Source organism: Oryctolagus cuniculus, chromosome 7, assembly GCF_964237555.1.
Source record: "Oryctolagus cuniculus chromosome 7, mOryCun1.1, whole genome shotgun sequence".
Lineage (NCBI taxonomy): Eukaryota > Metazoa > Chordata > Mammalia > Lagomorpha > Leporidae > Oryctolagus > Oryctolagus cuniculus.
Window position 1 is genome coordinate 56,794,990 of NC_091438.1, and position 12,582 is coordinate 56,807,571.

General features: G+C 36.3%; 1 protein-coding gene across 3 annotated transcripts in view; it reads right to left on the bottom strand.

The window, feature by feature from the left end:
* Positions 1-12,582, bottom strand: part of MAGI3 (membrane associated guanylate kinase, WW and PDZ domain containing 3) — a 297,604-nt gene that overhangs the window by 113,225 nt on the left and 171,797 nt on the right. For all 3 annotated transcript variants that reach the window (XM_017345962.3, XM_017345964.3, XM_017345963.3), the window contains exon 2: positions 2,000-2,116. In XM_017345962.3, coding sequence (XP_017201451.2) covers positions 2,000-2,116 — 117 coding nt within the window. The remainder of the gene's footprint in view (positions 1-1,999; positions 2,117-12,582) is intronic.

Genomic DNA, 12,582 nt, shown 5'->3' on the forward strand with positions numbered 1-12,582 from the left:
AAACAGTGGAGGATGACCCAAGTCCTTGGACCCCTGCACCTATGTGGGAGACCTGGAAGAAGCTCCTAGATCCTGGTTTCGGATTGGCCCAGCTCTGGCTGTTGCAGCCATTTAGGGAATGAACTGGCAGATGGAAGACCTCTCTCTCTCTGCCACTGTCTGTGTAACTCTGACTTTCAAATAAATAAATAAATCTTAAAAAGAGAGAGAGAGAGAAGGAAGGAATATAAAAACTTATTGTGGTAAAATAGAAAAATATCTCAAAATCAAGGCTGAAGTCATTGATTACATTAATAAATAGAAAGAAAGCTTTATATTGGTTATTGAGTAAAGTCCAGAACTTCTTGTAAAACAGAAATTCAGAAACTTCAAGAATAAAAAGATGGACAATTTTATCAGGTAAATACAAATTAAGAAGAAAGAAAAAGGAAGACCTTTCTCTCTGTCTCTCTCACTGTCCACTCTGCCTGTCAAAAATAAAAATAAAAAAAAAAATAAAAATACAAAATAAAAAAAGAAAGCAGGAGGTATTGCAATTCTGAAATCTGATGTGGTAGTTGGAGGATTTAAGAACAAAAATATTGTATACTATTCTAAGGAATTTCTGAAGGATCAACTATAGATGGACAAGAATCAATTGTACACTTCAAAGATGAATTGCACTGAAGTAACATGAGAGGCAGGGGATCCAGCTGAATGAGGAAAGGGGACAAGCACTGCCTAAGTGCCTACTCCAGGACAAGCAGTTGACATATATGTTCTCATTTTTATTTTAATTTTTAAAAGATTTGTTTATTTGAAAGGCAGAGTTACAGAGAGGCAGAGGCAGAGAGAGAGAAAAGACTTCCACCTGCTGGTTCACTCCGCAAGAGGCTGCAAGAGCCAGAGCTGGGTCAATCCAAAGCCAGGAGCCAGGAGCTTCTTCCAGGTCTCCCACATGGGTGCAGGGGCCCAAGGACTTGTACCATCTTCTACTGCTTTCCCAGGCCACAGCAGAGAGCTGGATGGGAAGTGGAGCAGCCTTTATGGGACAACACTGCAGGCGGTGGCTTCACCCACTATGCCACAGTGCAGGTCCCCTCATTTTAATTCTAATAACTATATGAGGTAAGTCTTGTTATTCTCATCTTATATATAAGCTCAGGAATCTGAAGCAGCTAGAATTAAGATTTTGAACTCAGTTTCATCTAGCTCTTAGCCACTATATAATGCTCTTTGTTGTTACGAGAAAATCAATCCAAGCAAAAAAGAATAAAGGTCTAAAGAACTGAAGAAAGATGCTTTAAAAGCATAATTAGGAAGGCTTGGTGATAGGACATTACATAAGATAAAGCAAGAAGAAAATAGAAATAAAGAATTCTGTAACTGTTATGACAGCTAATATCCACAGGAGTTATAAAAAATTGGAAAAGAAAATAGAGCAGAATGGCCTTACATGGCTTTTTATTGTTTACTGTTTTTTATTCTTCCCAAGATCTGCACTAACTAAAATAAAAACTCACATATATATAATTTAGTATACATTAAAAATATATTATCACAGCAATAACCAGGTCCTCTGAAAACTACTACCAGACAAAACTACTACCAACATCCAGGTAAAAACTCAAAATGGTGAAGAATGTTCCATCCTTTTCTTCTTTTTTAATTTGGTAAAGGTCAGATTTTAAAACTAGAAATGTTCTAATAAAAATATTTGTTTTTGGTGTATAAGATATTGAGAGCTTAAAAGGTCTTCTTACTGCATGTACTTCAGAAATGGATTGCTACAAATAAAATCTGGCTAACAACATGTAAATATATATTCTTAAATTCTAGTCATCACTTTTTAAAACCTCTGAAGTTTTCTGAAAATTTTTCTCTTTATCTGCCTTTTACTTCATTCTTGTCCCCAAGTTAGTCTTCACAATTTCATGAGATACTCTACTGAATTATATCTAGATGTCTAGTTAAGAAAGGATATTTCTGCTTTATTTCTTTTATTTCCTTATATACTTACATGGAATGGTTCTCAAGTAGAGATTATCTCTGATCACTTGCTGCAGTTTGTGGTCAATTGATCCTTTTTGAAACTGAAGACTCAGGTAATGTCGCAAATCTTTATTAATAACTTTGCCTACAAAAAAAAACACAGAGAAAATAAACATAACTGTTAGATGGCTATTTAAATATAGAAGCTATTAAATGAATGCTCTTAAATCACTTAACCATGAGCAGAAAATTTTATTCAAAGGAAGACAACTAAGACCAAAGTATGATAGGTACTATAATGAAAACACATAGTTCCAATATAATGTGGATAAAATTTTACATGTAGAAGGAGAACGTATAGGTCAGAGAATGTGACAAATGTCCACTTAGAAATTCACTAAGTCCATGGCTTTAAATATCATCTATACACTGACAACTTCCAAATTTATCTTACTCTCCATACCTGACCTATCTCCATCAGGCTCCAAAATCATCAAACTCATTCTTACATATTGAAGATATATTTATAATTCAAATAAACATCTGAAATTTCAGATAGCCAAAAACCTCTTAATTTCACTTTCGTCCAATGTTTTCCTCTGCCCCAATTTTCCCATATTTGAAAACAACAGTACCATAAACCCATAGAATAATCCCCAGAGACATCATCCTTGAGTTCTTTTCACTTCTATCCCCCAGATGTAAATCCAATGGAAACTTTTCTCAGTTCCTTATTTGCTCTACTTCTCACCAGTGCCTAAAGCCACGGCTCTCCCTAAACTACATCAGTTCCCATGTTGAACTCTGTCAGCCTCCCTGTATCAGTTCTTGTCTCCTTTCTGCCCTGATCATTCACACAGCAGCCAGAGTGAGGTTTGAAATATCACACAAAAAATTACTACTCTAGTTAGAGACCCCAGTGACTTCTTGTTTTATTACACTTGTAATAAGATTCAAACTCAAATACAAACCTAAAAGGCTCTATGTGTTCTGGTTCTGGCCATCTCTGACTCTAGATTATAAACACTCCTTCCCCATGTCAAGCCATGTTCCACTCACATTGGCTGTCTCTTTGATTTTCCACAGCCAAACTGGGCCCCATCATTAGGGGTCTTCTGTCTTTATACTGAACTTGAACTTTTTGTCCACTTGATTGATTTTTATATATAGTTTGAATAAGTAAGATCAAAGGTTTTATATTATTTATGGGAAAATGGCATATAATTAAGAATATTAGGAATCTCAAAGAAATGTTAAACAGAGAAACAGTACTACAGAAATCTCACACAGTGAAGTTTGTACTAAGGACTGAATTTAAAACTAACCAAAGCAGTTCAAACACTGTTCTTTAGATGAAACTTAGATAATTAGAAAATATTACAATAGATTGATTTTATGGAATAAGATTATCAATAGATTATCCTACTAAGAAATAAGTGTTTGATTAAAGTATACTATTTGTTTTGTTTGGAACTACATACTTATGATAAGTGTATATAAACCAAAAGGTTATTATGACCAGTTCATTCTTTTAACTATTATTCTACATTATATTTCTAATTTCTTTTATTCTTTTCACATACATATTAGGAGAATTTGAGAGGTTTGTAGAAAAATAGAATTACAAGAAAAGTTTATTTTGGTATAAAAATTTTTTTCAAATCAAGGGATTTGAAAAATCTATGGATTTTTCAAAATACACATTTTCTATAACTTTTTAGAGATCTCTCATGTAAATAAACTTAACCTATGTATGAGGGTGTAAATATAAGCAGGAAATCAGAATGCTTCTAAAGTTCAGAGATAACATTCAGATCCTAAACTAATAAACATAACCAAGAAGAGTCTCATTTTTGACTTACTAAGAATAGATGCTGAGGAAGTGGGGAACCTTTGTGATTAGAGGAAATAAACAGGAAAGATATTCACAGGGATGAATACAAAAAAGTCCCTAAGCCCGAAGTTTCTTCTCTCAGGCATTTAGGAGTCCCACAAACCCAAGTCTAATTCTGATGGAATCATAAAATTATTTCATTATTATAATTATTATTCATTACTGAGTAAAAAACCACATAATTCATAATCAACAGTATACATTATTGCTTATTAGAGAAAAATACATCTAATAATGAGTTGTTTACATATTTAAAAAATTAGGTAAGAGTTGTAAGGTTGGGTGGATTGTTATATAGGTACTTAAAACTGTTTTATGTTATTTGGGGAATGGTTAGGATTTTTGAATAGGTAGAGAATACATTGCTATTTTTCCCATTTAAAATAACATTAGCTCCAATTTTTTAAAAAAACATAATCAACATATTTTCAAGACAAGATTTAATTTGGATAAAGCATAATATAATAATAATTAAAGAAGAAAAATTTTTTTCAACTCAAAAAGATTATTTTTACTGTAAGATATTAAGATATGGTATAACTTAACAGAAATAACCATAAAAATCTAAAAACCTGATCAGAGTTCCATTTATAGAATTTGGGGCCAGCGCTGTGGCGCAGCAGGTTAAAGTCCTGGCCTGAAGTGCCGGCATCCCCTATGGGTGCCCGTTCTAAACCCAGTTGCCCCTCTTCCAATCCAGCTCTCAGCTATGGTCTGGGAAAGCAGTAGAAGATGGCCCTAGTCCTTGGGCCTCTGCACCCATGTGGGAGACCCGGAATTAGCTCCTGGCTCCTGGCTTCGGATTGGCGCAGCTCTGGCCGTTGCGGCCATCTGGGGAGTGAACCATCGGATGGAAGACCTCTCTCCCTCTGCCTCTCCTCTCTTTCGGTGTAACTCTGACTTTTGAATAAATAAATAAATCTTTAAAATATATAAATAATTAAATTTAATATAATTAAATGACAATATCACAATAAAATTATAAATTACAAATTATAGGGTGACTGGTCTCTTACAAACATAGCTCCAGTGGCAAAAAGTCTATAACTGAAATTTTAAAGTATATGAATAAATCCAGGTACTAAAGTTTTACTGTAAAAATCCATAATCAAAAGAACTCCTACTTACAAATCAATACTTCCTGAATATATGCAAACTAATATTTACTACTAGTTCTCTTTGAACAATCAATATATAGAGTAACTGAACCTTATTTAGATAAACCTTGTGACAAGCCTGAAGCATGGTTGTGGCCAGGTAACTGAAGATTTATCAACATTTAATCATTTTTTTCTACAAGGACAGCTGGGGAAGAGTCTGTCAACTACTTGCTTAAGATACAACATGTCTTTTACTATTCTCTAATCCAGTAGTAATTATAAAATGGAAAAAAAAAATGAGATCAGGTTGCTATCTTTCTTATAAACCCACACTGTTGCATGGTGATCATCCTATTCTCTTCCGAACACTTGGGATATTTTATTTCTTTTTTACAGTCTCTTACAATTTTGCTACAGTTTAAGTAAGGGAACTGGTCTGGGTCTCTACTATTTTTCTTCTTTGGGAAAACTGTAACATGTGTCTCTCTCCAGTCTCTTGGTACTTCCCATATTCTTCAAGATTTTTCAAAACAAAGAAACAAACAAAAACCAAAGAGAGAGGAGAGGCAGAGAGCGATCATACCTGAACTCCTTCTACTTCAGGGAGACATTTCATTTCAGCCTTGAAAAGTTAAATTCATTTAAAGTGAGTGATACTATCTTCTCATCTTTATTTGGTTCAATTTCTCCTGTTTTGGGTTGGTTGTTTTATCTTTGACTATGGGAAAAGTACTCGTGCTATTTCAAGGTTATACTAGTAGGAAAATAAGAATGGAACAGTGGCTGGCACCGCAGCTCACTAGGCTAATCCTCTGCCTGTGGCACCGGCACCCGGGTTCTAGTCCCAGTTGGGGCGCCGGATTCTGTCCCAGTTGCTCCTCTTCCAGTCCAGCTCTCTGCTGTGACCCGGGAATGCAGTGGAGGATGGCCCAAGTGCTTGGGCCCTGCACCCCATGGGAGACCAGGAGGAAGCACCTGGCTCCTGGCTTTGTAGTGGCCATTTGGGGGGTGAACCAACAGAAAAGGAAGACCTTTCTCTCTGTCTCTTTCTTTCACTGTCTACCTCTGCCTGTCAAAAAAAAAAAAAAAAAAAAAAAAAAAAAAAAAAAAAAAAGTAGACCATTAATAGCTAACATTAAGAATGTCTTCCTGAGAGAGTGAGCCTACTACTTTCTTCTTGTTGCTTTTGTTCCAAACATAACCTGAATAGTTCTTTGTGCTCTTGTAAGTATCTTCACTTTTTTTTAAGCTTTGGCTTTTGCACTGTATAACTATGTGATCATTCTGTGCTCCTTTTGTCTATCAATCATACACATCATTTAGGAAACCTGGGTTGCTTGTAGCATTCTACACATCCATTATAATGTCTTCACAAAATTTTTCTTTTAGAAATCTCTAGCCTTGGAACCACACCTAAAGATGCTATAAACTTGCAAACACCTGTTTTCCTCAAAGACAGAGAATGGGCATAACCATTTCCTAATTCTCTACCCTATCAGGATTAAAGCTGGCAAATGCTCTGAGCAGCTCAAATTTCTTTATTGTGAAGTACCCAACATTCTCCAAAGCTGTCTTTCAGGTTTTTGAGTCACATTCTAGGAAGAGAGCAGACACCGGCCACCTGCTATGGGTTGTCCAAGAGCAACTCCAGGCAGATGGGTCAGAAAGTACCCAAAAGTCACCCTTTGCTTCCTTTCAACACTAAAATCGTCCATCCCAGGAGGGACTCAACATTTATTATCATAATTTGCAACCTATGTTGGAGCATGTTTCTATACTGTACCTGTGTGGACTTGTATCTGCCTCTACATATGATTATAGAAACTTTCCCTCTTACATATTCAAAAGTAAATAAATGTATTTACTATATATAAGTAAGTATTCTAAAATACACAATAACCATTTTCCCTGCTGGTAGAGTCCTGCTTTATAAATTATACCTCAGGGTCTCCTTATTAAATTACTTGTGTGACAACTCCTTCTGGTACATTTCTTAGAACTTACCAGGAAGTGGGCTACAATTTTGGATGGGTAATGTCTGTAAGACAACCTGGTGACTTTACCCAATAGAGTGTTCAATGTAACTAGCTCAACACAACTTATGTTACTAAGTAGTTCTTTTCTATCAGACCTAGACTCAGAACAACAGTGTTATTTTGCTGCTTCCTTCACCACATGTGCTCTACAGCAGTAAGATAAAAGTTCTATGAAAGTGGTGAGAAAGATGGACAGAAGTTTAACACCAGCCTGGCTCTCTGGCTCACGGAAGGGGACCCTACAACAAAGCAAATTAAACTGTAGTCCACTTATGAAACTATAAATGGTATTTACATGGCTTTTTTAGATAATTAGTACTCATATTCCATAAAAAAAAAACAAATTATGTAGCAAAAAAGTAATTTAAAAATACCTTATACATTCTTAAACATGAACGTTTGTCAACTATTTAAGGGTCAAGGTCATGGTTTGATTTTATAGATTTGGTCTCAGTACCTAGCACATAGGATGAGTGTGTTAGCTTCATTTTATAATTTTAACTTTTCATTTTACCCTCTCCATCCTTGAATATATGAAATTTTAGAAGACAACAATTACTTAATTGATACAGCAATCTTTAATAGTTTACATATAAGTATAGCTTAAGCTTTGTTTCTCAGTGAAATTGATTTTATTTTGACCCTGTCAAAATGGTAAAATAAATTCTTCCTTAAAGCAGCTGGTCTGAAATACAAAATAAGGCTAAGTTTGCCATTCGAATCTATTGTCTTCTGACTCTACTGGGGATAACGAGTCTCCAGCACAGAAAAAAGATAAAAGTAAAAAGCCAAAACCCTCTTCTTTCTAAGGGGAAGGTATAGGAATGAGAACAGAGCGGCAAATAGAGAACATTGGTCTCTAGCATTATTATTATTAGATAATAATTATTTTATATGTTATGCATTTTAACTACTCATGACAACTCCGAGGCACATGTTATTTTTTAATGTTGCAACTGATTATATATTTAAATTATTTTCTTTTTAGATTATATATAATTGTACATATTTATGGAGTAATAGGTAAGTGTTGTTATTATTCTCATTTTGCAGAAAGTTGAGGCACACTGAAATTTATATGGTACCACAAAAAAGACCTATAATAGCCAAAGTGATTCCAACCAAAGAAAATAAAGCTGTAGGTAACACAATACCGGATTTCAAAGCCTACTACAAAGCTATAGTAACTAAAACAGCATGGTATTTGCATAAAAACTGACAAAGATCAATGGAAGAGAATGTCCAGAAATTAGTTCATGTACAAACAGGTAACTGATTTTTGACAGGAACATACATTAGAGATAGGATTAGCTTTTCAATAAATGGTGCTGGCAAAACAGACTGTATAAATACATAGAATGCACCATATGCAAAAATCAACTCAAGATGGATCAAACCTAATTATAAAACATGAAACCGTAAAACCTCTAGAAGAAAAAACAGGGAAGACACTGATGTGGGCATGATTTTTTGAATAAGACCCCAAAACCACACACAATAAAAGCAAAAACTAAACAAATGGGATTGTATCAAACTGAGAAGCTTCTGCACAACAAAGGAAATGGATAAAGAAAATGTGGCATACAATGGAATACTATTCAGCCATAAAAAGAATGAAATCCTGTCATTTGCAGCAAAATCGATGGGACCAGAGGATTTCATGTTAAGTGAAATAAGATAGACACAGAAAGGCAAATATTGCCAAGTTCTCCTTGATATTTGAGAGCTAAAAACAAAACAAAATAAAAACATCTCAAGGGGAATAAAGAATGTTAATACTTGAGGCTGGGAAGTACAGAAGGGATATAGGTTGTTGGGGTTTAAAAAAAATACAGGCGGGCCGGGTGCTATGGCGTAGTGGGTAAAGCTGCCGCCTGCAGTGCCGGCATCCCATTTAAGTGCTGATTCAAGTCCCAGCTGCTCCACTTCCGATTCAGCTCTCTGCTATGGCCCAAGTGCTTGGGCCCCTATACCCATGTGGGAGACCTGGAAGAAGCTCGTGGCTCTGGCTTCGGATTGGTGAATCTGGCTATCGCAGCCATTGGGGGAATGGGCCAGCGGATGCAAGACCTCTCTCTCTGTCTCTCTCTCAGCCTCTGCCTCTCTGTAATTCTGCCTTCAAATAATAAATAAAAAGCTTTATAAAAATTAAAAAAACCCATGAGGCTGGGTGTGGTTTATTAATTGTGGCAAATATACTAAAATGAGATGTTAATTGGGGAAGCTAGGTGTGGTTTATAGATTATGACAAATATATATTAATATAAGATCTTAACAATAAAGAAAGCTGGGTGTAGAGTATATGGCGACTCTGTACTATCACAATTTTGGTTTTGTAAATTTAAAATCATTCTTAAGTTAAAATTTAAAAATTTTGAGAATCTGACCTACAGAGAGGTTAAATAAGTTGATGAAGGTTACATGGCTAACAACTGGTGGACCAGGGATGTGAACTCACTCCATCTAGCTTCAGAACCTACACTATAAACACTATAAACGCTGTGCTATAATGTCTCCATCGCTTACCCATCTCTATCTGTGTGTGTCATGTATGCATACACCATCTCTATTGATTTACATCTTCTTGTGTATAAGCTTAGAGAGTAAAAAGTTACTGTTTTCACAAGAGCTTATTTTTACATGAAACAGTCACATCTAGTCACTTCAGAGTTCTGAGATAGTAGGGCACTTGGTAGAAAAGCAGTAAATGAAACTGAGCCCAAGTAGAACTTAAAATCTCACAGGGAAGATGAACATTGAAGAAGAAATCTCAAGCACAGGAACATTATATAAAAGAGCAGACCAGAGCACTACGAGAATCTATAGCCTAGATGCTAAGACTTCAGTGAGTAAGTGCCACTGGAGATGAAAACTGGAGGATAAATATGTGGGAGCTGGTTACACACAGAAGAGGCTGCAGATTGGTAGAGTGAACAGGATGTGTGAAAAGACACTTACTTGAGGTGGGAAAGAACAACAGTAGTCAGAGGAACTGCGAGGTACTATCATTGGCTCTAAGGAAGTGAAAGAGTACACACAAGCTGAGACAACCGTTTCAGGGTCCAGTACATTGAGCAGAACCTTCTAACAATAAAATAACATCAACTGACTCCAACCTGACATAGAAGCCCTTTATAACTGCTATAAGCTAACAACTCTGGACATATTTTTTCTGTATATTCCATATATGTCATGATTTCTATTCGGTCTTCTATCTGTAAGAGTATATTAAAGGTCATAAACTTAGAAAGCCTCTATCTACACAATTCTCTAAGTATGCCATTCTCATTACAGGCAAGCATGAACGTAATGAATTTTTTAAATAATTCATATAATTAATTATTGTTCAGTCCCAAGTGTGAAAGGCATTAAATACTCTAGAATCTCCTCAATCACTGAAATTTTTTAAGAAAATTTTTTTTATTTATTTGAAAGTCAGAATTACAGAGAAAGAAAAGGAGAGACAAAGATGGCTTCTATCCACTGGTTCACTCCAAGTGGCTGTAACAGCCAGGGCTCAGCCAGGCAGAAGCCAAGAGCCAGGAGTCAGGAGCTTCATATGGGTCTCTCACAAGGGTGCAAGGCACTTGGGGCCATTTTCTGCTGCTTTTTGTAGGCCATTATCAGGGAGCTTGATTGGAAATGGAGCAGTCAGGACAAGAACCAGCATGTGTATAGGAGGCTGGCGTCAAAGGCCTGCTATACCACAATGCTGGGCCCAAACATTGCAATTTTGAAAACTAGTCAATTTTCAATACTGTTTAAAGTTACAGTTTGAAGCAGTCAAGTAATGTAGTTATCTTCTGCATAACACTGCAGTCACCTTATCAGCCAGAAGAAAGGCTACTGCGAACAGAGACCACATTCTTTGTCTATATTAGAAATCATAGTACTAGCACGTAGTAAAATGGTAAGCATGAAGTTTCCATAGGTTAGTGGAAAGAGACATCATAATGTTTTGGTCAGATTTCATCTATTGTCCTGGGTACTACATCACCAGCATTTTTTTTAAAGATTTTTTTTAAAGGATTATTTATTTATTTATTTGAAAGGCAGAGTTACAGAGAGGCAGAGAGAGAGAGAGAGAGAGAGAGGTCTTCCATCTGCTGATTCACTCCCCAGATGGCAGCAATGGCAGGAGCTGCACCAATCTAAAGCCAGGAGCCAGCAGCTTCTTCTGGGTCTCCCATGCGTGTGTAAGGGCCCAAGGACTTGGGGCATCTTCTACTGCTTTCCCAGGCCACAGCAGAGAGCTGAATCGGAAGTGGACTAAAATCAGCACTCATGTGGGATGCTGGCACTACAGGTGGTGGCTCTACTCACTATGCCACAGTGCTGGCCCCCTACATCACAAGTATTTTACAATAATTCTTATTTTAGTTTTAAATTTTTTGTTTAAATAAGGCAAGTATTTCCATGCATGATGAATTTACAAATAAATTCTCTAATAAGCTATCTAAATTGTGAAGTGAAAGAGTCAGTGCTACAGAGGAAAAGTGCCATATATATTGTCACTTCTGAATTTAACTACACCAGCCCTATTAACACCCTAACCTATCCTTCTAAACTCCACACTCAACTATTTCCACTACTGGTTTCTGTTTTGTGTCCACTCTACCTGGTTCCCACAGTACACATAAATACTGTTAGAGCAAAGGCCTGCATCCTGACCATTTGTCCACCAATACTGTGAAGCCAAGACTCAAGCAGAACTCCAGAGTTCACCTTAAGATGGTACTGTTTTCATCTCTCTGTCCTGCTGGTTCTTGCCATGCAACAGTAGGGTACAGGTCTGCCCCTCACAATGGATCTTAAACACGTGTAAAGTCTGGAAGCATGTTTTGCTCATCTCTGTATCCTTCATAGTGCTGAATAAACACTTGTCTTAAACATACAAAAAGAACATTTTAAATAATGTGATGGCTATACTGATAAGAGTTTTTAATTGAATTCATCTTACAAAAACATTTTTACTATAGTTCTCAAAGACACTAGAATCCTTTCACTAAGCAGCATCATTAAGAGTAATGTTCTGATATACAACAAAGTGGTTAAATGCTCATGATTTATTTTAAATGCAAAAAGATAGTTACAAATAGACTATTCGGTGTGAACCCAAAATGAAGCCTATCTGACTACATGCAAATAAAAAATGCAACTTGTACTTAAACACTTAATGCTTAAAGAATTGCCACAGCTTTTAAGTATTGTGTGATTTTAAAACATTTTTCATAAAAAATCTTCAGTTTTTATACTATAGGACAACAAAAAACTAGGGTGAGTTTTGTGGTGTACTGGATAAAGCTGTCACCTGCAGTGCCGGCATACCATATGGGTGCCAGTTTGATTCCCGGCTACTCCATTTCCAATCCAGTTCCCTGTTAATGTACCTGGGAAAGCAGCTCCAGTGCTTGGGCCCCTGCCACCCATGTGGGAGACCTGGAAGAAGCTCCTGGCTTTGGATTGGCCCAGCTCTGGGAGTTGCAGCCATTTAGGGAATGAACCATTAGATGGTAGATATTTCTCTATCTCTCTGTTTCTCTCTCTGTAATTCTGCCTTTCAAGTATATAAATAAATCTT